Source organism: Nomascus leucogenys, chromosome 8 (genome assembly GCF_006542625.1).
Source record: "Nomascus leucogenys isolate Asia chromosome 8, Asia_NLE_v1, whole genome shotgun sequence".
Classification (NCBI taxonomy): domain Eukaryota; kingdom Metazoa; phylum Chordata; class Mammalia; order Primates; family Hylobatidae; genus Nomascus; species Nomascus leucogenys.
This window is the reverse complement of record NC_044388.1, coordinates 113,809,717-113,835,341: the sequence shown is the minus strand read 5'-3', so window position 1 is coordinate 113,835,341 and position 25,625 is coordinate 113,809,717. Positions and strand designations below refer to the sequence as shown.

Here is a 25,625-nt window from a genome sequence, read left to right as displayed (position 1 = left end):
GCCACCATGCCTGGCTAAATTTTTAAATTTTTTTGCAGAGACAGGGTCTCGTCGTCTTGCCTAGGCTAGTCTCCAACTCCTAGGCTCAAGTGATCTTTCTGCCTTGGCCTCCCAAATCCCTGAGATCACAGGTGTGGCCACTGTGCCTGCCCAAGATGTTCCCTGCCTTGGCCTCCCAAAGCCCTGAGATCACAGGTGTGGCCACTGTGCCTGCCAAGACATTCTTCAGAACACCACACTGGTCCACCACATTGATGACGTTATGTTACTTAGATCAGATGCCCTGATGCACTCCAGAACACAGGTGATAAATCTTATAAGGATTCATGGACCTTCCACATCAGTGAAGTTTTTAGGGGTCCAGTGATCTGGGCTGTGCCAGGACAAGGACTCCAAGGTAAGAGACAAGTTAGTGATTGCACCTCACGCTTCTACTGCGGATAGGCTGCTTTGCGTTTGGGAGATGGTATAGGCCACTTAGGAAATACTGCTGTGACTCAAAACGCTGCCACGTTTGAGAGGTTTCAGAGCACGAGTGGGGTCTCTAACAGACCCATGATGTGATAGCAGTGGCCCTGCCACTTGGGCCACAAAACCCAGCAACCCCCAGGGTCCTTGATGTGTATGTGGTAGGTAAGGACACTGGGTAAAGTCCTGGGAAAGCATCCACAGAGAAGTCAGTGCAGACACCTAGCATTTGGGAGCAGGCCATGCCATCTACAGAACAGAAGCATAATGAGACAGGCCAACCTAGCTCCTGGCCCTGGTGGCAGCTGTGTGTGTCACCAAGAGACATCGCTGTCTGTGACACCAAAGCATCTCCCCACAGTGACGTGCTGTCAGACCCACCACAGGCCCAGTGAACAAGGGAAGGGGTACCTCTATGACCGAACCCAAGCATGTCTAGAGGACACAGCACACAACATGTGGCCCGATCCCCCATGACACACACCTCTGTTGACCAATGACGTCCTCACCTCACTCCCGCCATCACTTCATGGGGATTCACTGCAACTGAGGGGGAAACGCAGACCTAGTTTGTGGATGGGTTGCTTGGTATACTAGTGCAGGCATCACTACAGCCTCACACAGGAACAGCCTGAAAGACAGAGGTGGAGCAGAGCCCTGCGCAGGGTACCTGGTCAGCTCTGTGTGTGGGGGAAAACAAGTTGCCTGTGCTGAGGATAACAGGGTCCTAGGCAGGTACAAACGGCTGGTCAGGACCCTGGAGGGAACAAGGTGTAGGTGAGAGACAGACAGATGGGCCTTGGGAACAGGCATGGGGTACAGGCCTTTGTTTTGCAAACCAATGCTCACCATGGGGCACTAAAAAGCAAGGACTGGGATAAGTCGACCAACAGATATTGGTTAGCCTCTGTCCTCACCAGCCCCAGTGTCCACGCAGCAGACCTATGGATAGGGTGAGCATCATGGCCAAGAGCCTCTCAGCAGCATGATCCAGCCATGACTACTGACGATTATCTACCTGGAATGAACAGACAGCAACACTGGGCCTCCGTTTGGTGCCATGCCTAGTGGTAAGCTGATTATATCAGAACACCTTCTCCTGGAAAGGGCAGTGATTTGTCTCCACTGGGATCCACCCACATCCCAGGTGTGGGTTTGCCTTTCCTTGTGCAGTACCGTGCCGGCACTAACATCTCAGGGCTAGTATCAGAGATTTACCAACACAGGATTCCACATAACATCAGCTTGGAGCACATGCAGGGGATGCATGCGAGCCAGGTGACCGCGGGGTCCACTGGATCATCTAACGCAACACCACTCAGGAGATGCTGCCCTGACCTTAGAGGCAGAGATAAAATGCCGGCTTGATGATATACTTCATGGGGTTGGGGTGCCACATTTCAAGATGAACCACTGGCCAATCGATGGTACTGGGTGCCCAATCAGTAAAATGCATGGATTGAGGAAATGGTGAAAGGAGAAATGGCCCGTCTCACCATCGCTCCAGAAACCCAGTATGAACTTTGCGCTCACCTTCCCCAGTTTTAGGTCTGGCAAATCTAAAGGCCCTGGTTCAAACAGGTGGAGAAGGCTTCTACCACACAACACCAAAGCCATGGTGGCCACCTGGTCACTTGGGGCTGCTCGTGCCAGAAGGCCAGCAGGCATCACAAAGAGTTTCCATGCCGGCCAGATCATCTGACCCTCATTATTGTGAAGGGTAGAGCTGCCACTGCATAATTCTGGGAATCAGGGGCTTCACTGGGCCTTTCTCCATGCTCCTATGAACATGCTCCTATAAGCAGTCTTCACTGTGACTGGCCTATAAGCAGACTTCACTGTGACTGGATTACCACAGCAGCCAGGGTTGGACAAAGAATGGCAACAAGTAGGGACTTGGGATGCACAGGCCTGAGGGTCTGGTCATCCCACCAGGCCAGCAACCAGTGCAGCAGAAGGCTGGCCACAGGGCAGGGGCTCTAGAAAGGGTGGTGTGGGAACAGGATGATGAACATCAGCTCAGCGGCTCTAGAAAGGGTGGGCGGAATGGGATGATGAACATCAGCTCTGCTTGGACCAGCACAGCAAAGGGAGCTCTGCTCTGTCTCCCAGAGACCATGACCAGCACCATTCTAAAGAATGAGCACAGTGAACCCAATGTGAAGTGTGGGCAGAACAGGAAGGAGCCTGGTGCTCCAGCAGGTCCTCCTCTGATGGTGTCAGACGTCCCTTCAGCCCTAACAGCTTGGCTGCAGCACTCGTGGCACACTCGGGGAGCCAGAAGCATCTCAGAATTGACACCCCAGGTGCAGCCTCAGCCTAATGCCGTGGGGAGGGTGCAGAGGCAAACACGTTGCAGCTCCCTTTCCAGCAGGGATAGCTCTGAGGTGCAACCTACGCTGCTGCCAGAAGTCCCCTGGGAGACGACCCACACTGACCCACCAGGACTTGGCTTGGGACGCAGCATTTCTGGTCCTTCTCTTCCCACTCATTTCCCCATGCCCCTCTGCTGGTTTCTACTGGGAACACTACTTAAGAAATAACTTTCACATGAATGCTCGTGTCTGCGTCTGCTTCTCGAGAATTCAACCTAAGACCAAACAAATGACATTTTCTGCCATTGATTTCCAGTGTAATGTGTTGTACTCAAAGAATGTTGCTTTATGATTCAGATGCTTTGAAATTTGTTGAGACAAGTTTATGTCCCAACACTGGTCAATTTTAAGACATAATCCATATGTTTGATAAGAATGAGTATTTCTAGATATATATAGAGAGAGATAGATAGACAGTGGGGGGCAATATTTTAAAATATAAATCCTTACTGGTTTCAGTTTATATATTTTTGATACCACCTTGTTAGATACATATTATACAGATACAAATTTAAGATTCACATCTTCTTGGTTAGTTGTTACCATGGAGCTCCAGGTAACTCTCAGGCCAGCAGCCCAAAAGATCTTTGAGAACCACTTTCTTATTCAAGAAAGAATATCTGCTGAGGTAACACCCAATCCCTAAACTCCACCCCGGAACGAAGCCTCCACGTGTCCAGGAGGTTCTAGGGAACCCAGGAAGAGGCTAACACAGGGCCTGGAGATGCACTGAGGGGAGCAGGCTCTAGAAGGAAACCAGCTGGGGACCCTGAAGGAGGGACAGAAATGCTACTTACCGCAATCTCTGTTACTAAAATATCAGTAATACTTCCCAACACAGTGACAAAGTCAAAGACATTCCAGGCATCTCTGAAATAGTTCTAGAGAAAAAGAAGAGCAGTTAGTGCCAGCGGTTGATGAGGGCTCTGTTGGCAAAGAGGTATAGGTGGTGGCCCTGATCAAGAAAGGGGTGAGGGTGATAGACCCTAAGCACAGGGCAGACAGGCCACCCCAGGGGGCACAGCACAAGGCCAGAGCTAAGCAGATGTCAAAGCCAGGGACACAGATACCTCTGGGCCTGGGCAGAGGCAGGACTAAGAGCCGTGTGTCCAAAGAGGAAGAACCCAGCCCTGCCTGCCTCCCAGGACCTATGCTGGGGGCAGAGCTTATGCAGCCAAGAGTATCAGAACAGCCCCTTCCCCAGGGCCCCTGTAGTGTCACACATACTCTGGGTACTCGGAGAATTCCCAGCTCCAAATTGTGAGCCCCCAAAGGTCACCCTACACATGGGGAACCAGAATATAGGTTGTCAAAAGGCAAAGTGGGGACCAAAGCACGTACCAGCACCCCAAAGGCGATGATCTTCAGCACGCATTCCATGGAGAACATGGATGTGAACACGATGTTCAGGCATTTCAGCATCAGCTCGTACTCATAGGGTGCATCATAGAACTGCCCGGGGAATAGGTGCTGTTGGCCATGGGTTTGGCAGCCCCAAGACACCCCATCTGGGACCACTATGACCAAGCAAAGGGGGCAGACAGAACTCCACGCCTGCCTAGGCCTGAGACACCCCTTCCTGCTCTCCCCAAGTCCTCCCAGAACCTCCCCACTGTCCCAGCCCACAGACAACAAAGGGAAACAGGATTCCACAGGTATCCCATGCTGGCCAGGATGCAAGGCCATTACTGCTTTGGCTCATGCCAGGAGGAAGAAGGCTGACTCTCCACTCAGCCTCAAGGTCAGATCCCAATCCCTAGCAGCGCCAGCTGCCCCTCCGTGCTGAGCCCCACACACCTTCATCATCAGCACCACGGTGTTGAGGGCTATCATGGCCATGATGAAGTACTCAAAGGGCGGGGAGACCACAAATGTCCACGTCTTATACTGGAACGACTGCCTGTTTTGGGGCATGTACCGTGTCAGGGGTTTGGCGCTGATGGCGAAGTCAATGCAAGCCCTCTGTAAGGGGAGAAAGGAGCACAGAGACTCAGAAGCTGAAAACCTACCCTACGGCATCTACTGCACCCAGCCCCGTCTCACCAGCCCTCACACGGAGCCCTGATGAGAGAAGGCAAATTGAAGCAGCCCAGCCCTTCTCCAAGCAGGCCTCAACCAGCCAAATCTGGTCCCTCTGCAGGAGAAAGGAGGACCTGCCCCTGTGTTGGCAGATGGTGGCAGCCAAAGCTGACCCAGCTGTGAGTGATTTGTGTGCAGGAGGGAAGCCTGATGGCGCTGCCCACGCTGTCCACTGCAAGACTCCACAGAGCATCCACCTACCTCGTTCTTCTCCAGGCTGCATTCAGACATCACCTTGTCCCCCTGCTCCTGGAAGGTGATGATGATCAAGGCCACAAAGATGTTGACAAAGAAGAAGGGAAAGACCACAAAGTAGACCACGTAGAAGATGGACAGCTCCATGCGGTACCCAGGGCTCGGCCCCTGCTCCTCATAGGTGGCATCCACGGAGTGTTTCAGCACCCTGGGCCAAGAGGAGAGCAAGCGTCAGGGGAACTCCCAAAGGAGACAGCCCTAAGAACTCAAGTCCTGCACCACAAGGATGGGTCTGCCTCCATGCCTGAGCCCAGGGATAGAGGGAGGAAGGGAGGCCGAGCACAGGGGCGGCCTGCCCCAGCTACGGAGAGCAGGATGAGCACTCACATGGGCCAGCCTTCTCCCGTGGACACTGTGAACAGCGTCAGCAGAGCCCAGAGCACATTGTCGTAGTGAAAGTCGTATTTCTTCCACTGCCTGGGCTGAGCTTCCACTTCCTCCTTCTCATAATCTAAATACTGACCCCTGGGAATGAGAACATGGGAGGTTAGAGGGCAAAGACAAAAGATCCAAATAAACCCACCTATCAAGAGTGTTGAAACCATTCCGTGGGGAAAGAATGGCCTCTCCAACAGATTGTGCTGGGAAAACTGGATGTCCACGTGTAGAAGAATGAATGTGACCCTACTTTACTCCATAGACAAAAATTAACTCATGATGGATTCAAGACCTAAGTGTAAGGAGCTAAAGCTATAAAACACTTAGAGGAAAACAGGGGCAAAACTTCATGACCTCAAATCTGGGAATGGAGCCTTAGATGTGACACTGAAATCATGAGCAAAATAAAAAATACAGAGATAAATTAGGCTGCATCAAAATCTGACACTTTCATGCCCAGAGGACATCAAGAAAGTAAAAAGGCAAATCCACAGAATGGGAAAAAATACTTATTTCCTAATCCTCTGTCTGATAAGGGAGTTGTATTTAGAATATGTAAATAACTATTCTAATAAATAAAAAAGGCCAGGCGCGGTGGCTCACGCCTGTAATCCCAGCACTTTGGGAGGCCGAGGTGGGCGGATCACGAGGTCAGGAGATCAAGACCATCCTGGCTAACACGGTGAAACACCATCTCTACTAAAAATACAAAAAAAATTAGCCAGGCGTGGTAGCAGGCGCCTGTAGTCCCAGCTACTCGGGATGCTGAGGCAGGAGGATGGTGTGAATCTGGGAGGTGGAGCTTGCAGTGAGCTGAGATCACGCCATTGCACTCCAGCCTGGGCAACAGAGCGAGACTCCGTCTCAAAAAAAAAAAACAAAAAAAAAACCCAAATAAAAAATGGGTAAAGGATCTGAATAGACACTCCTCCAAAGAAGATATACAAATAGCTATTAAGCACATGAAACGCTGCTCAACAGCACTCGTCATCAGGGAAAGGCAAATAAAAACCACCATGAGACACCACACACCCATGATGACGGCTGTAATTTAAAAAATACCAAAACTAAAAAGATGGAAAACAAGTGTTGGCAAGGACATGGGGAATTCAGAACCCTCGTGCATTGCTGGTGGGAATATACAATGCTTTAGCCACTTTGGAAACAGTCTGGCATTTCCTCAAACAGTTAAACACAGAGTTACCCAATCACCCATTAATTCCACTTCTAGGTACATACCCATGAGAAGCAAAAACAGACCCACACAAAAATGTGGACACAAATGTATACAACAGCATCATTTATAACAGCCACAAGGTAGAAACAACCCAATGTTCATCAGCAAATAAAGAATAAGGAAAATGTGGCATAGCACAGAACAGATATTCAGCCATAACAGGGAACGAGGCTCTGACACAGGCCACCGCGTGGACAAACCTGAAAACATCATGTGAAAGAACACTCACAAAAGACCACATATTGTATTATTCAATTTACAAAAAATGTCCAGAACAGAGAGGTTTACAGAGATTAAAAACAGATTCGTAGTTGGCTGGGGGTGGGACAGGGATGTAGGGGATGATAGTTAAATGGTGTGTGTTTTTCTTTTTTTTTTGAGGTGCTGAAAATGTGTTCTAAAATTAACTGTGGCGATGGTTGCATGTACCTGTGAATATACTAAAAACCACTCAATTGCACACTTTAAGTGGATTGTTATGAACAAACAGTATAATGTGTTAGTTACATCTCAATAAAGCTGTTTTTTTGTTTCTGTTTTTGTTTTTTTTTTTTGAGACAGAATCTCGCACTGTCGCCCGGGCTGGAGTGCAGTGGCACAATCTTGGCTCACTGCAACCTCCGCCTTCCAGGTTCAAGCGATTCTCCTGCCTCAGCCTCCCGAGTAGCTGGGATTACAGGTGCTGGCCACCACGCCCAGCTAATTTTTTGTATTTTTAGTAGAGACAGGGTTTCACTATTTTGGCCAGGCTGGTCTCCAACGCCTGACCTCATAATCCACCCACCTCAGCCTCCCAAAGTGCTGGGATTACAGGCGTGAGCCACCGCGCCTGGCCTAAAGCTGTTTTGTTTTTGTTTTTGTTTTTTAAAAAAGTCCATTACACTGGGTAAGAATGATCTTTTCAAATAAACAATGCTGGGTGAATTGGGTATCTATCGTCAGAAGACATATCTTAACCCACACCTTATGCAACACATAAAAACCAACTTCCAAGTAAATTGCAGAACTTAATGTGAAAGGCAAAAATAACACTTTTCAGAAGAAAACACAAGAAAACATCCCTGGCCTTGGGATAGATTTCTTAAACAGGATATAAAGAGTACTCAGCATAAAAGAATAAAAAAGATCCCTTGGACTCTATTAAAATCAAGAACTATAGTTGGGTACAGTGGCTCACACCTGTAATCCCAGCACTCTGGGAGGCCGAGGCAGGAGGACTGCTTGAGCCCCGGAGTTCGAAACCAGCTTGGCAACATAGCAAGACCTCATTTCAACAAAAAATTTTTAAAATTAGCCAAGCATGGTGGCACGTGCCTGTAGTTGTCTGAGCTACTCAGGAGGTTGAGGAGGGAGGATCACTCGGGCCTGAGAGTTCGAGGCTGCATTGAGCTGCAATAGCAGCACTGTACTCCAGCCTGGGCAAAAGAGTGAGATCCTGTCTCAAAAAAAAAAAAAAAGAAAAAGAAAAAAGAACTTTGTTTTTCAAAAGACACCATTAAAAGAGTAGAAAGCACCATTCAGAGGAGGAGAAGACGTCCGCGATCCGTACATCTGACAAAGGGTTCCTGTCCAGAACATTACATGATTCCTAGTAACCAACAGGAAAGAGGCAGACAGCAGACACAGGACCATACGCAGACACTTCCAGAAAAGAACATCTAAGTGGCCAAGCCCCCTAGCAAAGGGGGCTCAATCTCATTGGTCATCACACAAGTACAAAATTAAACCACGGTGAATGACCACTACACCCAGAAAGGCAAGAAAGAAAACACCAAGATTTAGCTAGGATGTGCGGCTCTCACCCACGCTGGAGAGAGTGTAATTTTACACAGGGGTCTGGCAGCATCTACTAAGGCTGAGTACACGCACACCCAGGACCCGGCAATTCCACTCCTAGACAGATACACCTCCCCAAACTGCTACTGCTCCCTGGCGGACATGTGCACGTGCAGCATTCTCAGCTGCAAACAGCCAAGTGCCCATTAGTCACACAGTATAGGAGGAAGCTGCATGATACTCACACAGAGGCAGCTGGGATGCTGCCGCGTGGGCAGGAAGACACTGTGGGTACTGCCTTGCCTGGGGTCCACACAGGCAGCTAACCAGCTTTCCCCTAACTCTTCTTCCCCAAGGGCCCCTCTCCTGTCTGCTTTGGAGGCAGGGCTGGGCACAGGAAGCTCTGAGGCCTCATGTGGACAGTGACAGCAGCTCCAGCCATCGGGCAGCCCCTCCGACCTTACAGCCCAGCCAAGATCTCTAGGGCTTAGAGAAGCCTTGCCCAGTGGGCACCTGAGCTCCCTAGATGTCTGTGTCCCTCAGAACATGCCTGGTTCCTGACTCTGCTGAGGAGGAAGTGCTGGGAGCCCCTGGTGTTGTGCTGGGGAGGGGATGCATCCCGTCTTCTGTGGTGACACTAGCCCTTCTCAAGTAAGCCCCTCCCCGGCCCTCAGGCAGGGTCCATGATGCTCTGCAGTGGAGTCTCCCATGCCGCATGACCAGCTCCACAAGGGAACTCCCAGTGTTGTCTGCATAATGGGGCTGTGTGTCCCACCTTGCACCCTTCCTCAGTTTACCTGCAGTCCCTCTCCAGCTCCTTGGATTCATCTGTGCAGTAGAAAAACTTCCCTTTGAAGAGCTGCACCGCAATGACGGCAAATATGAACATGAAGAGCATGTAGACAATCAAGATGTTGAGGACATTCTTCAGGGAGTTCACCACACAGTCAAACACAGCCTGCAGGAGGAGGGGCGGAGCCATGATGAGGGGGTGGAACTATGGTGGGAGAGTGGGGCCATGAGGGGGAAGGGTAGGGTCATGGGGGGGTGGAGTCATGATGAGGGGGTGGAGCCAAGGTGGGGGGGCATGGCCATAAGGGAATGGGTGGGGCCATGAGGAAAGGGGTGGAGCCATGGTGGGGGGTGGGGCCATGAGGGGAGGAGTGGAGCCATGGCAAGAGGTGGAGCCACAGGGAGGGGCTGGAAGCAGGAAAGGATGTGAAGGGAGCCAGGAGAGAGGACCAGGCAGGGAACCTACAGGATGGAAACCTGAGGACCACTGAGGCCCAGGTGGCCCCCAGGCATTCCAGGGCCCTGCAAGGCCCTCAGGCCCCTGACCACAGAGAGGCTCCGCCGCTGGCTTCCTTGACACACAAGACTGGTGCTGTGTCTTTTGTGAGGGGAGGCATCTTGGCCCGGATGGAGGGGCAGGAGGTGCTAGAGGCAGCAGCTGGATGCCTAGGAGGGCTGACCTTACAGGTCAGAGTTCAGCCATGGAAACGGGAATGATCAGGAGCCCAGGCCCAGCTGCACCAGGAGGTGCTGGGCCTGGGCAGAGAGGATGCAGCCAGGCTCCGCCCTGCACTTGCACCCTGCCCAACAGGGAAGCAATTTGGGCAAACTGAGGATAAAGCAGTAGGCTCCGGGACAGGGACATATGTGCTCTGTGGCCCCAGGCCGCCCTGTCATCAGCCATCACCACCTGAGGCTTTCTCTTGGGTCCTTCCCAACCTGGAAGCTCAGCATTCCCTGTGCACACAATGCTGCTCTCAAGAGCTGGGAAGACACCTCACAGGCTGCTCTGATCTAGCTGTGACGGGAAGGTGGGGCCACAACCGTCTCCCACAAAGCAGCCTGGCACACTGTGGATGACCACAGCGCCACTCGGTGCCAGGGTAGCTGCCACTCCTCCCTGGACCCAGTGGGCCTCCGACGCCTTCCCCAGCTGCCTGCCAGCCCTCTCCTTCACATACAGGTTCTAAGAAAACTTTCTTCTCTAAGTCCCACATTGCCTCAGGTCTCAATGGCTTGAATTTCCAGTAAAAGAATCTGCTGCATAAAGGTTTGGGAGATTAAGTGAGCTGAAGCACTTGAAGCAATTCGCACAGGGCCTAGCACAAGCTCACGATTACTAGGTTTCAGCGTGGCCCTACCAGTTTGGGTTTATACTCTGTCTTTATCCAGAAGCTCAGCCCATGCCTGTCCCCCTCTCAGCAGCCAATGTCCCAAGTCCCTGACCGCCAGCATCTCCCTCCACCACTCTGCACCTGTCCTGGCAGCCTTTCCCGCACTGCACTGCAGCTGCTGAAGAAAAACCCTGTGCCGCCTGGTCCTGCTGAGCTAAGGAGGAGGATTCTCACAGGAGGCTGCTGGGAACAAGGTCTACTTGGGTAATGGGGGCTTACAGCTGAGTGAGCCCAACCCCCTCACACAGGGGTGTGATGTGAGCACACACAGACTCATGCACTGCATGCACACACACACACACACACACACACACACACAGAGCACATCCCTCAAGCCCCAACTCCAGGCTCCAACCTTGAGCTTGGGCAGCCGTTTGATGGTCTTGAGGGGCCGCAGGACACGAAGGACTCTCAGGGACTTGATGGTATTGATGTCTTTCCCTTTGGATCCTCTAGAAGGGAGAAGCCACAGATGCAGACAGGCAGGAGGCATGGGTGTGCCCAGCTCCCACGTGGCCCCCCAAGGTCTGGGTCCTGCTCCCCTGTGCATTTTGTCTCAGACTCAAGGGTGGAGGACCCAGGAGCAGAGAGGCCTTGCCCTGCAGGTGCCACAGGCCACCATGACTCTTCCCAGGGGCTGCCTGGCCCGGGCCTCATCTAAGGACAGGAGCTGGGGCCAGGGCAGCAGCATCTTGTGCACAAGAAGAACCATCACCCCTGGCACCCCTCCCACCCCAGCTTCCAGGATTAAGAGGACAGAAGGGACCCGCACGAGGACTGCAGACCCAGAAGTGGGAGCCCACAAGCACGTTTCCAGGGCGAGAATCTTCTGGAAGGGCTTTTTTTCCTTGCTTTTCAGCTGGCTAGAGGGAGGTAAAGGGGACCTGTCTGGCCTCTGCCCTACAGATCTCCTCAGCCGCCCTAACATTCCTCCCGCTGACGTGAAACTGACAGCAGGAAGACAGAAAAGGGGAAGGAGAGTAAGAAAGAGAAAAAGTCAGATGAATACAGAGGCAATGCAAGAGGCAGGGTGGACTAAGACAAACAAGGGGAGAGGGAGGGAAGGAGGGAGGGAGGGAGGGAGAAAGAGCCGCAGAGACAAACATATCAAGACCCAGAAAGCAGCAGACAGGAAAACTCATGCGGGGCAGGGACGGCAAGACAGGAAGTCGGGGAAAGAAAATTCCAGGCACAGAAGTAAGCAGAAGTACAGAACCAGCGGGCCTCGATCAGGACCCCTCCAAGAAAAAGCCAGGGCAGTCGCATGTAGCTGCTTCCACCTGTCAGTGACGCAGGAATTAGCAGGTTCTGGGGACTGGACCTCCCATGACCCTACTGAGGCCGGGCCAGCAGTGTCTAGGAGATTTCCTCCTAAGAAGCCCCCCGTTCCCAGAAGCAAAGCCACTCTGCTTGGTGGGAGGTGAGGGTGGAAGCTTCAGGGCTGAGTGGGATTCACTCACACATGGAGCCCTTCCCCACCCTGCTCAGAGGCCACGTCCCACCACGTTCCCTGGGGAAGGCCTGCTTGCAGGGGCGGCCCTGCCCGCTGTGCTCTTCCTGGGGCTCCAGCAACACTTGGGGCTGAGCAGGGAGAGTGAGCTACATGGCTCAGGCACCCTGGTCCCCTTCTTCTCCCCTGACTGTAGGCTACACTCCAGAATCAGATCAAACTCCCCCTGAAACGCTTCCAGGTGGGAAGAACCCAGCCTCCTGTCTCCATCACCCCAGTGCTCCCGACACCCACTCTCAAACCAGCTTCCTCCACCAACTGAGGGAAGAGGGGACATGAGCAGGAGGGAGGGGATACTGTTTTGTCACCTAGTAAATGAGGCTTTCTGGGGGAGCACCCGTCTGGGGCCTGCTCCTTTTCTCCTGCTGAAGCCGCCTGGATGGGCCCAACCCCTTCCCCTCCTCCTGACTGGGGGACCCCTGGCTGCAGTGTTCCCACTCCCAAGGCCTATGCTGATGCTTTGGCAAAGCTCTCCTTCCTTTATCACAGAAAGAGGAGACGGTGGGAACTGCAGGGGGCTGTAGTGGAGAGGAAAGAGGGGAAAGAACGCCGCTCTTCCAGAGAGGAGCTGCACCGGGAGCGCCTCGCGATGTCCCCGGTCCTCAGGCTGTGGCCACAGGTGGCAGTTCCCTCCCGGAGCCCTTGCTGCCCTCCAGGCCAATGGCCCCAGCCTCCAGCCCTCACTGGTGACAGCCTGCTCACCAGGAAGCTCCTCACCAAGGGCTGACCATGCCCAGCTCCAGCCCCGCTCCCCGCCCCGCTCCCAGAGGCATGGCAGAAACCCCTGGCCGGGGACTTGGCTCCCGGCAGCATGCAGCCCCGATGGGGTGAAGGTGGATGAGCAGGGGGTGAGGCTGGAGATGAAATGACCCAAGAGGGGCTGCTGGAATGCTGTGATGTCAGGGGCAGCGTGTGGGGGAGAGAAGGCATTACCCCACGAAGCTCCTGCCGAGTCCAGCAAGAGGAAGACAAAGAGAACAGAGTCAGTGGCACCAGGAGCAGCCCTCCCAGCCGCTCAGAGATGTGGACCCTCCCTCATGTCTGTCGTCCACTAGGGCTCTTCCTTGTCTCTGGATCTCACCCCACAACTCCCCACCGTATTCCCATCCCCAGCTGTAGCTGAGCCCCTGACGACGCCCCCCATGCAGTATCTCCATTTCCAACTCCATTTCCAGCCACAGCAGGGCCAAGTGCCACTGGCTTGGGAGTCAGAGGAGACATCTAATGCCCCAAAAGGGGAAGGCGACCACCAGTTCTGCCTTGGGCAAAAGCACCAGCGGTCTCCCTGGGTCAGGAGCAGACTTGCCTCAGAGCAGGTCAAGGTGAAGTTGCCTCCAAGGACCCTGAAAGGCAAACGCTGGGCACACCAGAGGCTGTGCCACCCGGCCCCAGAGCCACCGGCCACACCAGCGCCTCCCAGCCCCACCCCACCCCTCCAGGCAGGCGGGGATGGTCCCAGGGCCACAGGCCACGCCAGGACCCTACCTAGTTTGAGAGCCACAGACAGACCTCGGGACCTCCTAACCCCACGCAGCCCCGCCCCAAGCAGGCAGCGACAGTCCCACATGGACAGCTACAGAGCCACAAGCAGCCCAGGGAGGCCCACAGGAGGGCCTCTTCCTTCTTCCCTCACCCTCACACCCATCATGATTCTGGTGGCTCTCCCTAGCCAGAGCAGAGAGAACATTACTTACGAGAAAGCAAACGCCACCAGGGCACCACTGACCACAATGAAGTCCAGAATGTTCCACAAGTCCCGGAAATAGGCCCCAGGGTGAAGCAGCAGTCCCAAGTCGATCATCTAGGAGGGAGAAACACACTTTAGGTACGTGATAGTCCGGAAAAGACAGGCAGAGGCCAGGCGCGGAGGCTCATGCCCGTAATCCCAGCACTTGGGGAGGCTGGGGCAGGTGGATTGCTTGAGCCCGGGAGTTGGAGACCAGCCGGGGCAACATGGTGAAATCCTGTCTCTTAAGATAAAAATAAAACATGGCCAGGCGTGGTGGCTTATGCCTGAAATCCCAGCACTTTGGGAGGCTGAGGCGGGTGGATCACCTGAGCTCAGGAGTTCAGACCAGCCTGGACAACATGGTGGAACCCCATCTCTACTAAACATACAAAAATTAGCCGGGCGTGGCCGGGCATGGTGGCTCAGGCCTGTAATCCCAGCACTTTGGGAGGCCGAGGCGGGCGGATCACGAGGTCAGGAGATCGAGACCATCCTGGCTAACACAGTGAAACCCCATCTCTACTAAAAATACAAAAAATTAGCCGGGCGAGGTGGCAGGCGCCTGTAGTCCCAACTACTCGGGAGGCTGAGGCAGGAGAATGGCGTGAACCCTCGGGGGCAGAGCCTGCAGTGAGCCAAGATCGTGCCACTGCACTCCAGCCTGGGCGACAGCAACACCCTGTCTCAAAAAAAAAAAAAAAAAAAAAAATTAGCCGGGCGTGGTGCTGCACACCTGTAATCCCAGTTACTTGAGAGGCTGAGGCATGAGAATTGCTTGAACCCAGGATGCAGAGACTGGAGTGAGCTGAGATCACGCCACCATACTCCAGCCTGGATGACAGAGTGAGACCCTGTCTCAAAAAACCAAACCAAAACAAACCTAGAAAGACAGGCAGAGCTACGGGCCTCGGCTCCAGAGTCATGGGGGAGGAATACAGCTCTAGGTCCCCATGGAAGGCTCAGTGTAGCTGAGTGCACACGTTATGTGCACACCTGTGACTTCAGTGCACCTTGGAGCACCTTTACACGCCCTGTCAGAGTAGGGAGACACGGCCCAGGTCACATCCCGAAGGGCCTCAGTGGGCCTTTGGACCTCAATGCCACGGACTCAAATATCCCTACATGGCTTGTGACCGGCTGAGATCCTGCCTGGGCTCCTAAATTCCCTGCAGCCTGAATGAGACTGAGGTCTCCATCTCCATCTGCTCCTCCACCGCTGGGCTGTAGGCACACATGGCCCCAGGGAGCTCAGAGCTCGCCCAGATCCCCTGCAGGCAAGCTCAGAGCAGCAGGACTGCAGTTACACAGACCTTCACTCACATCCTGGCTCTGTCACTCCTGCTGCTACGATTCTAGGCCGGTAACATAACCTCGCTAAGTGTCAGCTTCCTCATCTGTAAAATGGGGATGATGACGCACACCCCACAGAATTTTGCAAGAGTGAAATAGCAGAGGTAACATGTTCATGCATCTGCTGTCAGTGCTCCATATGCACACACTGCCCTGTGTGCACACATGCGGGCACACACATACCCTAAGCTGCACGGAAGTCATGGATGTGCAGGTGTGTGCACACTCAACCACACTGAGGGCACACCTGCATAAACGCACAAGGGCCACACTAGTCAGACAGTGATATGGGGGACCTCGTGTCAACACTTAGAGGCAGACAGTGAAAGACTCTGAATCTATCATAAGACAAATGCCCTCCTAAATTCAAGTCTTCAGCACCCACTTCCAACAATCTTCCAACACTCTGTCTCTCCCAGGTCTCCTCCCCCAGCCAATGCCACGCAGCCCTCTTCCTTTGCTGTCCTAAGAGGGAGGGCCTCCGCCCACATGTGCACATTGGGGAGAGACTGTAGCTCGTGTGTTCAAGAAACCAGGGCAAGTGGAGGCCCAGGCACGACGCTGGGGAGCACTCCCAGTGGGGGATGTAATCTCCTCAGTGAAGGACAAAGCCTCTTTGTGTGCACATGTTCACGCGCTGAGCACACACCCAGTGCACACACACCTACCATATGTCTTAAGAGTTTATAGGAATTGTGGTTCAACCCCTGCCCTGGTCCCATCTCAACCATGAGGGAGGGAGAGCAAAACACTGGGGTCACAAGGGGCAGCCACATATCTCACCTTTATCACCATCTCAAAGGTAAAGACACCAGTGAAAATGTAATCCAGGTATTTCAGAGCCTGAAACCAAAAGGAAAGTTATTCTCAAAGGCTGGGCTGAAACCTGAGCCAGGGTGCCCTTGGTGGCTCCGAGTTTTTCCTCCAGGCCTCTCAGCAGTCAGCCAGCGAGCCAGGAAGCCTGTGGAAAACGGTTCTGGGAGGGGGTCTCTGACAAGAACCGTCTGGGAACAGGCCCCCTCTGCCGCACCCTGTCTTCCTGTATCCAGACCTTTGGTCCTGCACTCCCAGGCACACAGACAGAGGAAGGAGAGGTGTCCTGTGAGAAGACAGGACCCCAGCCCCACCCCAGCCCCTTGGGCCCCTGGGAAGGCACCCAGCTCCCCCACCACAGCCTGGCGGGGACCCAGCCATCCGGGCCACTCACATTGTTCCTGGGCGAGTCCGTGCGCACTGGGTCCTCAGCAGCCAGGGCGATGCTGCTCAAGGCGATGACCACGAGAATGACCATCTCGAAGTACCTCATGGTCACGATGTAGTGGCAGAAGCGGCGGAGCCTGTGAGGGAACCCACGGATCACCACAAGGCCCACCAGCCGGGTGCGCCAGCCCCTTGCCACAGGGCAGGCTCAGCCTGTCCCGCAGAAAGGGCTCTGGGCTGCCTCAGGAAGCTGTGGCCCCAGAGCTTCGCTTTGCTCATGGTCCCTGTGGTTGGTGGTGGCAGCCAGGTGACGGACAGTGGCTGAGATTCCTGAGAGGGCCTCCCGGGACGGGGGTGGGGAAGGCTGCAGAACCTCATGGCAAGGGTCGACAAACCAAACCTCACAGGCCAGATCGGGTGACCTGGTTGTGTGAATAAAACTTCACTGGAGTACAGCTACATCCATTCACTACCAACTGTCCATGCAGCCAACAGCAGTCCAAAGCCAACAGCATCAACTACCCAGCCCTTTCACAGAAGAGGTCAGCTGTGGGCAGCAGGGAGGGAGTTGCTCAGAGAGGAAGAATTTCAATGTCAACATTCTCACAGAGAGCAGGCCTCTCTTGCCCTAAGAAAGTTCTCTGGGGCCTGCGCGGGGTGTGTGCCCTGTCCAGGCTCCCAGGGTGCATGTGAACACGCTCCACGTGAACACACTCCACATGAACACACTGCACGGGAACACACTCCACGTGAACACGCTGCACGAGAACACGCTGCACGAGAACACGCTGCACGAGAACACGCTGCACGGGAACACGCTGCACGGGAACACGCTGCACGAGAACACGCTGCACGGAACACGCTCCACGTGAACACGCTCCACGTGAACACGCTGCACGAGAACACGCTGCACAGGAACACGCTGCACGAGAACACGCTGCACAGGAACACGCTGCACGAGAACACGCTGCACGAGAACACGCTCCACGTGAACACGCTGCACGAGAACACGCTGCACAGGAACACGCTGCACGAGAACACGCTGCACGAGAACACGCTGCACGAGAACACGCTGCACGGGAACACGCTGCACGGGAACACGCTGCACGGGAACACGCTGCACGGGAACACGCTGCACGGGAACACGCTCCACGTGAACACGCTGCACGGGAACACGCTGCACGGGAACACGCTGCACGGGAACACGCTGCACGGGAACACGCTGCACGAGAACACGCTCCATGTGGACACACTGCGCGGGAACACGCTCCACACACTGCCACATGCTCGCCTTTTGCTCCAGTCCCATCTGCCTGACTCGCTTGTTCAATATTACTGAGCACCTACCCTGCCAGGCATGTGCTGGACACTGGGGGACACAGGGGTGACCAGAACAGGCCTGATGAAGCTCCATTCAGCAGTCAAAACACCAGGAAGCAGCGAGGAAATCAACAAGCAGGGGCCTCCCTGCTACTGGCAGAGCCACAGCGTGGGAGTGCACAGTAACCAGGAGGCTGGGAAGCCCATCTACGGGTGGAGGACGAGAAGAGGCAGCCGTGGATGGAGCAGGTGGGGCAGACGGCCCCCATCATGAGGGCTGTGCTCTGGAGGTGCCTCCTCTGCCTCACAGGCATGTCCACCGCCCCCAGCCCCTCTCAGCTCTTCCTCTCACCCACACCTACGAACCCCCAAGGGCCATCCATCTTAAGCGGCTGCCCACATCTCCCTCTTCCTTGAAGGGAACTCTGCCATCTAGCTCCTGCCCCTGGGTCCACAGAGCTGTTCATCCCTGGCCCACCGCAGGCCTGCTGCTGCCTCAGCCCTTGCCACTTCCCCTCCTTAAAAGGGCTGCCTTTCCTTCTAATTCAGCTGTCATCCACTCCAACTTGTGTCTGGGTTTCTGGCACTCAGCTCTACCCCCAGCTCAGATCCCAAGTCCACCTGGCCATGAGACATCCCCAGCCACCCCAGGCTTTGCAGGGTCTGTGGGCAGGACCCCAGCAGCACCGCTGGTCTCAGTGAACGCAGTGCCTTCCGCCACTGTCAGGCAGAAACTGGGTTTCAGTCAGACATCCTCGATGTCTCCTTCCACATCTAATTTATCACCAAATTCTGTAGATTCTGCCTCTAAAATTCCTCCGCACACACCTGACTTCCAAAGCTCAACACTATGAGTACCCTGGTCAAACCACCACTCTCTCTCCCTGAAACCCTTCCCATCTACTCAGTGGCCTCCATCTGCAGTCTCCCCATAAAAGGGCCCTGCTGGGCTGCAATCCGAGTGCCCCCACTGTGCACACATCCCACGCTTCTCAGTGTGCTCCGGGATGGTGTGACCCCCCAACCCCGCAACAGAACACCCAGCCAGCCCTGCCTACCCTTTTGTGTTCTGACCCAGTTCTGTCCTTGGCTGTTTGCCAACTGCTGGCTTCTACTTCTGGGCTACTGTGAACACTCCACTAGTTCCTCCCCTCTCCCCTCTTCACCTTAACTCTTACTCATCCTTCAGGTTTCAACCAAGATGTCACTTCCACCAGAAAACCTCCCTGGCCTTCTCTCACCTGCTCCCAGAATGCCAGTGCCTTCCTGTGTTTCCATTTCCACACCGGGTTACCGCCCCTCACCTGCCACTACACTGTCAGTCGTGACATGGCAGGGTCCATGTCTGTCTCCATTACTGCTTTACTCCTAACCACAGCATAGCAGGGTAAGGTCCCAAGACGTGTGTGTTGGATAAAAGAATGATGGGGGGGAGGAAGCAGGGAGAGGGGGTAACGCAGGGCTTGGTGGAAAGACATTGGGTGGTGAAAGAAGAAGAAGGGGATGGACAGATCAGTAACGAACAGGGATACGTCCACGCAGCCTTGCTGCCCTCTGCCCTCCCGTCCACCTGCCCAGCCCCTGCTCTGGCTGGGCAAGCTCTTGTGTGGTTCCACCCCTGTCTGCCTCTCCCTCTGCCTCCTCCTCCTCAAACTCTGCTCCAGTCTCACCCCGGAAGCCCCATCTGACATTCTCATCTAAGTTTTAGCACCCAACGGTCCACATCTCCGCGCCTTGCTTTGTGTTTCCTCCCAGTACTTAACACTATCTGCATCTTATGTCTTTTATTTATTTGTCATGTCTGTTGTCTGTCTCTCCCACCAGCACACAGGCTTAGCAAGGACAGGGGTTCTCACCTGTTTTGTTCTTTCCTAGCTATTCCCAGCACCTAGAGTGCTGTCTGCCACATAAACACTGGCTGGACTAATGGAAGCCCTGGACTAAAGAGTGGATGATGAATGCATGAAAAGCACAGGTGCGGACACACGGATAGACATGCAAATAAACATAGTGCACACACGCAGACAACACAGGTGCCAGGTATGATGGGAAGGCAGATGGATGGAAGTGTGTTTGCGAGACAGGGCAGACGGGGTCCCTATGTGCAGACACACACACACCACAGAGGAGGTGAGGAGCCCCGGCCTGGAGCTCACCCCAGCTCTGCTGGGGCTGCCTCCTGTGCCCGTGTCCTCTTCTGCAGAATGAGGTCACACGGGCACGTGCCTCTGGGGTCTGCCGTGGGACTTAGAGCCGTTTCTCTACGTAAGTGCGCAGAATCAGTGCACGCTGGCTACTGAGATCCCACGGGTCATGATGCACGGGTGAGTGGGCGGCCACACACACCAGCAGGCAAGGAGACTCACAGGTTAGTGGGGCTTAAACAGAACATGGAGCTGTATGGGACGATGGGCCGGGGGCCGCTCCTCATCACGTCATCTGCTTCCACCTCCTTCTTCCCCTCTGCTTGGCTTTCCAGGTCCACGTTACCACCTACAAGGACACAGGGCCCCCGAGTAAGGGGTGTGGTGCACACAAAGCCCGCATCGTGTAGCTTCTCTCCCAGCTCTCATGCCCCCGGCACTTGCGTCAGGTCCTCACAGGCCCACCAGGGATGGGCATGCAGCTAAGAACAGTGCTTCACACACATGACCGTGGTGCATGACAGCCAGGACCACCATCTGCCGCAGAGACGCTAAGGGACCCTTCCCCACCTCTTGCTGCACCAAGGTTGGCAACAAAACGGAGCCCAGCACTGCCCCTGTGGCTGTGGACCCCTCTGCTGCGCTGAGGGGTCTCGATGCACTGAGAAGCCCAGAGCCTGGTGAGACCTTCCCACTGCCTCTGCTAGGACCTCGAACCCACAGCACAGGGAGGAGCAGGGGCCGGCCCCCGACCCGCAAACCCACAGAGGCTCCCTGTACCTCGTTGTCCAGTCTCCCTTGATCTGGAATTTTCTTCCTCAAGATCCCAGGAGAGGGTCCTGTGAGGCCATGGAGCTTGGAAGGATGCTCTTCCCGGGGGGACCCGGCCTCTGCTCAGGCCCTGCTCCCTCGCCAGCCCCCGACTCATCGCCTCCTTCCCCCAGAGCCCATCCTCTGCCGCTCAGCACCCCACCACACCCCAGCTGTGCTCCCACAAATCAAACTCCCCAGGGCTAATATGGCCGCCACCTTGTTGTTTTTTTAGGCAAATTTTGTTGTCCCTGCCCAGTGTTTTTCTCACAATAATTCTTCATTTTCAACTATCCTGTTGTATATTTTAATTCTTATAGGTGACAGAGCTCTTGAGACCTCAGGGACACCAAGGAAGACGTGCAGTGACCTGGAGCCACCTCCCACTGCTGCAACTCATTTTGAATTCTTTAAAGAAACATAAAAGCAAATAGGATTTTAAAGAGCAACAAAGTGAAGGTGCTAATCCCCAGAGCCCGCTGTGGAGCCCTTGACTGCTGGCCACTTTGAAGTCCTGCAGAGAAAGGCTGTGCCAGAGGAAAAAAGCTTCGAGAAGAGCATGAAAACAGCCAAGGCCACAGCAGTGGGGTCTATACCACCGAGGATGCTGGCTCCAGAGCCAAGATAACCAGCCCCCGCCCATGAGCACAAGCAGTTTAAAGTGACCACTTTTGAAATGGGCACCATCAAACTTCCCTGTTGAAAATGAAAATTATGTAATCTGAGAAAGCAATCTGGCAAAACTTACTTGAAGCCCTAAAAAATTATATTAATTTATTAGACATTACCTGCTAAGGGAATGAAGCATACCCACAAAAATATGTATTCCCAAAAGTTTTTGTTGCAAGTTTTTTTTTGTTTTTTGTTTTTTTTTTTTAATTTGAGACAGGAGACAGAGTTTCGCTCTTGTTGCCCAGGCTGAAGTACAGTGGTACCATCCTGCAACCTCCGCCTCCCGGGTTCAAGTGATTCTCCTGCCTCAGCATCCCCAGTAGCTGGGATTACAGGCGCGTGCCATCACACCCAGCTAATTTTTGTATTTTTAGTATAGACAGAGTTTCACCATGTTGGCCAGGCTGGTCTCAAACTTCTGACCTCAAGTGATCCGCCCTTCTTGGCCTCCCAAAGTGCTGGGCTTACAGGCGTGTGTTGTAAGTTCTTTTACAATAACAAAAATTATAAAATGCACAACCATAAACTGACTGAGTAAAATATGCAATATTTATAAGAAGCACCACACTATGGATATGAAACATGCCACAGCTGTTTGTGGTGGCTCATGCCTATAATCCCAGCACATTGGGAGGCCGAGGTGGGAGGGAACCCTTGAGTCCAGGAGTCTCAAGCAACGAGACCATCCTGGGCAAGATGGCGACAGACCCTGTCTCTACAAAGAAATTAAAAAATTAAAAAATTAGCTGGGTGTGTTGGCGCATGCATACAGTTCCAGCGACTCCAGAGGCTGAAGCAGGAGGATCACTTGAAGTCAGGAGTTCAAGGTTACAGTGAGCTACAATGGCACCACTGTACTCCAGTCTGGGTGACAGAATGAGATTCCATCTCTAAAATAAATGAATAATTAATTAACTTAAGTAAACTGGGAGAAAAGAATCAGTCTGGATTCAATGAAGACTTTTGCTGCTCAAAATAAATAGGACAAAGATGCCAGAGCTTGGATGGAACTATTTCTCTGAAATCGATTTACTACAACATGGAAAATCATATGAAAGTCATCAATCATAGGGAAAAAAGGTCAACTGAGTCAAAGCAGAAGAAAGAACGGAAAGGATAAAAATGAAAACTGCAACAGACTGAAGTCATTGTTGGAGAAAGGCTATTTTTAAAAAGACTTAATAGTTAAAAAAATTAAATCCCTGAAATAGGAGACAATGAAGCAAAACAGTGAGCTTTGGAGGGGAATACAGAAAGGAAGAGAGCCTTCACTAAAAACAGCCACGTGCCAGACACGGCCCAGGTGCTTTACTCCCCCTGACAGCATGCGACGGCACAGGTTCCCCTTTCCAGATTAAGAAACTCAGGCTGAACTGAGGAACCGCTCTTTCCAGTGCACGGGTAGGAGTCCCAAGCCTTGGGCTCACTTCAAGGTGGGGAAGCTGAATGGGAATCATCCCCAAAGGGGATGTAAGCCTGGACTGGCAGCTCCCCAGGCTTCTGGAAACAACAAATGCAAATCCTCTCTGACAAAAACCTTCCTCAGTTGGCCTACAGAGTCCCCACAGGTTAGGGGGAATTTGGAGATAATTTAAGCTATTGTTTCCCAAGATATCTAAAGATATCCCAAGAGAAAGGATTTCTCTTCTATACATCTGGAGAGGTACAAGCTATGTTCCATCCTTGAGAAAACTGAAAACGTTGTTAATTCATTTTCTGTAGGGCTTAATTATCTCACAAAACCCTAGTTGAAAAAAGGAGGATGTGATGTTTAATACTGAGTGTCAACTTGATTGGATTGAAGGATACAAAGTATTGATGCTGGGTGTGTCTGTGAGCATGTTGCCAAAAGAGATTAACATTTGAGTCAGTGGGCTGCGGAAGGCAGACCCACCCTTCATCTGGTGGGCACCATCTAATCAGCTGCCAGCGAATGTCAACCAGAAAAACGTGAAAAGGAGACAACGGGCCTCGCCTCCCAGCCTACATCTTTCTCCCGTGCTGGACGCTCCCTGCCCTCAAATATCGGACTCCAAGTTCAGCTTTGAGACTCGGAATGGCTCTCCTTGCTCCTCAGCTTGCAGACAGCCTATTGTGGGACCTTGTGATCGTGTGAGTTAATACTTAATAAACTCCCATACATATATCATATATCATATATATATGTATGGGAGATACATATATAGGAGATACATATATATATATAGGATATACATCCTATTAGTTGTCTCTCTAAGAGAACCCTGACTAATACAAAGGATTAAGATCAGTCATATATGAACTCAATATCACCAAACACACCATGAAACAAGGTCACCATGACTGAAAGACACAACAGAAACAATGAGTGCACTCACACCCCTAAAGACTTCAGATAAGGAATTCTTAGATGAGATACATAAAGTCAACATAGGCCAGACGCAGTGGCTCACAACCGTAATCCCAGCACTTTGGAGGCCAAGGCAGGTGGATCACTTGAGCCCAGGAGTTCAAGACCAGCCTGGGCAACATGGAGAAACCCCATGTCTACAATAAATACAAAAAATTAGCTGGGTACGGCAGTGTGCGCCTGTGGTCCAACTACCGCAGGGATGAAGTGGGAGGATTGCTTGAGCCCAGCTGATGGCTACACGAAAAGCCCAGATGTCACCACTATACAATAGATCTAATGTAACAAAACTGCATTTGTCCCCCCAACTCTATAAAAATAAAACAAAATTATTGACAGGTCAATCAAGCAAAATATTAATGAATATAAAGAATATTTGAGTAATACAACTAACAAACCTGATTTAGCATACAAATGTAAAAAGCTCAGAGCTCACAAAATTAGAGAAAACATATCCCTCTGAAGCACATATAGAACAAGAACAAAAGCCGACCACGAAAAAAGCTGACCATAAAGCCAAGGCACAGAGCAACTGCAAATGAATTTCAAAGAAAACTATCATACAGATCACGTTCTCCTAATCACAGTACACTTAAGTTAGAAACTGAGGCAGAAACCAGAAACAAAGAGATTAATTAAAATTAAAATTTTACATTTGGAAACTGAAAAAAAGACTAAAGAATTCATGGGTCAAAAATGATATATTCACAGATGGTACAACTGTGTCCTAAAAAAACCAAATAATCTACGGAAAATTACTTAGAATAACGAGAGTTTGTTTGACAATTCTGTGGCTGAACACAGAACCAACAGATGAAACTGCTTATTATTTCTATGCAGTAAAAGCAAATAATTAAGAAAGAAAAAGCTTTTAAACAATACCATTTTAAAAAACAGAATAAGCAAGGTAAAAAGACAAAAAGACATTTTCAGGATAGAAGAAAACAGAGATAAATACAAAAGTGAGATTAAAATCCTACAATCTTCTATTTGAATTACAAATGCCACAGAATTAATGACATATTTTTCTCTTTTTTTTTTTTTGAGACGGAGTCTTGCTCTATCGCCCAGGCTGGAGTGCAGTGGCGAGATCTTGGCTCACTACAACCTCCGCCTCCTGGGTTCAAGCGATTCTCCTGTCTCAGCCTCCTGAGTAGCTGGGATTACAGGCACGCCCCACCACACTGGCTAATTTTTACACACTTTTTTTTTTTTTTTTCAGTAGAGATGGGGTTTAGCCATGTTGGCCAGGCTGGTCTCGAACTCCTGACACCAGGTGATCCGCCCACATTGGCCTCCCAAAGTGCTGGGATTACAGGCGTGAGCCACTGCATCCAGCCACTTTTCTCTTTTTAAAAAGCCCACCAAAAAGCCTGAAAGCAATAAAAACCCAGAAGCAATGACCACAGATGACTGTCTCTAAATACCCTATCTTATCAAAGGAGCCATGGTGTCTCCAGTCAGGTTCTACAGAAGCACACCGTGAGGTGGGACAGGCTCCCAGAAGAAACCAGAAGCAATGACCACAGACAACTGTCTCTAAATACACTATCTCATCAAAGGAGCCACGGCGTCTCCAGTCAGGTTCTACAGAAGCACACCGTGAGGTGGGACGGGCTTCCAGACGGGAAGAGAAAAGCAAGACAGGGAGGTGAAGAAGCCGAGCAAGCGTGCGCTTCAGACCAAGTCCTGCAAATGTGGCTTAGGCTCCCACAGGGACACTCTGGGCTGTCATCTGAACCAGAAG

General features: G+C 52.4%; 1 protein-coding gene and 1 long non-coding RNA gene across 24 annotated transcripts in view; one reads left to right on the top strand and one right to left on the bottom strand.

The window, feature by feature from the left end:
• The window catches only part of CACNA1B (calcium voltage-gated channel subunit alpha1 B), a 243,343-nt gene that overhangs the window by 60,787 nt on the left and 156,931 nt on the right, over positions 1 to 25,625 (bottom strand). For 17 of the 23 annotated variants that reach the window (XR_004031497.1, XR_004031498.1, XR_004031496.1 and 14 more), the window contains 12 exons: positions 20,230 to 20,356; positions 16,551 to 16,680; positions 16,127 to 16,186; positions 13,959 to 14,065; positions 13,198 to 13,209; positions 11,110 to 11,206; positions 9,366 to 9,526; positions 5,505 to 5,642; positions 5,124 to 5,325; positions 4,641 to 4,805; positions 4,185 to 4,295; positions 3,641 to 3,724 (listed from right to left, as the gene is read on the bottom strand). Coding sequence is in view for 19 of the 23 variants with exons in the window: in XM_030818343.1 (XP_030674203.1) it covers positions 3,641 to 3,724; positions 4,185 to 4,295; positions 4,641 to 4,805; positions 5,124 to 5,325; positions 5,505 to 5,642; positions 9,366 to 9,526; positions 11,110 to 11,206; positions 13,198 to 13,209; positions 13,959 to 14,065; positions 16,127 to 16,186; positions 16,551 to 16,680; positions 20,230 to 20,356 (1,394 nt within the window). In the remaining 4 variants the exon portion in view is untranslated. The remainder of the gene's footprint in view (positions 1 to 3,640; positions 3,725 to 4,184; positions 4,296 to 4,640; positions 4,806 to 5,123; positions 5,326 to 5,504; positions 5,643 to 9,365; positions 9,527 to 11,109; positions 11,207 to 13,197; positions 13,210 to 13,958; positions 14,066 to 16,126; positions 16,187 to 16,550; positions 16,681 to 20,229; positions 20,357 to 25,625) is intronic. The other 6 variants (XM_030818353.1, XM_030818348.1, XM_030818350.1 and 3 more) reach the window with 1 other exon arrangement.
• On the top strand, positions 18,276 to 23,634 carry LOC115836407. The gene is made up of 3 exons (XR_004031500.1): positions 18,276 to 19,250; positions 20,343 to 20,687; positions 21,138 to 23,634. It is a non-coding gene; the product is annotated as an uncharacterized LOC115836407 (long non-coding RNA).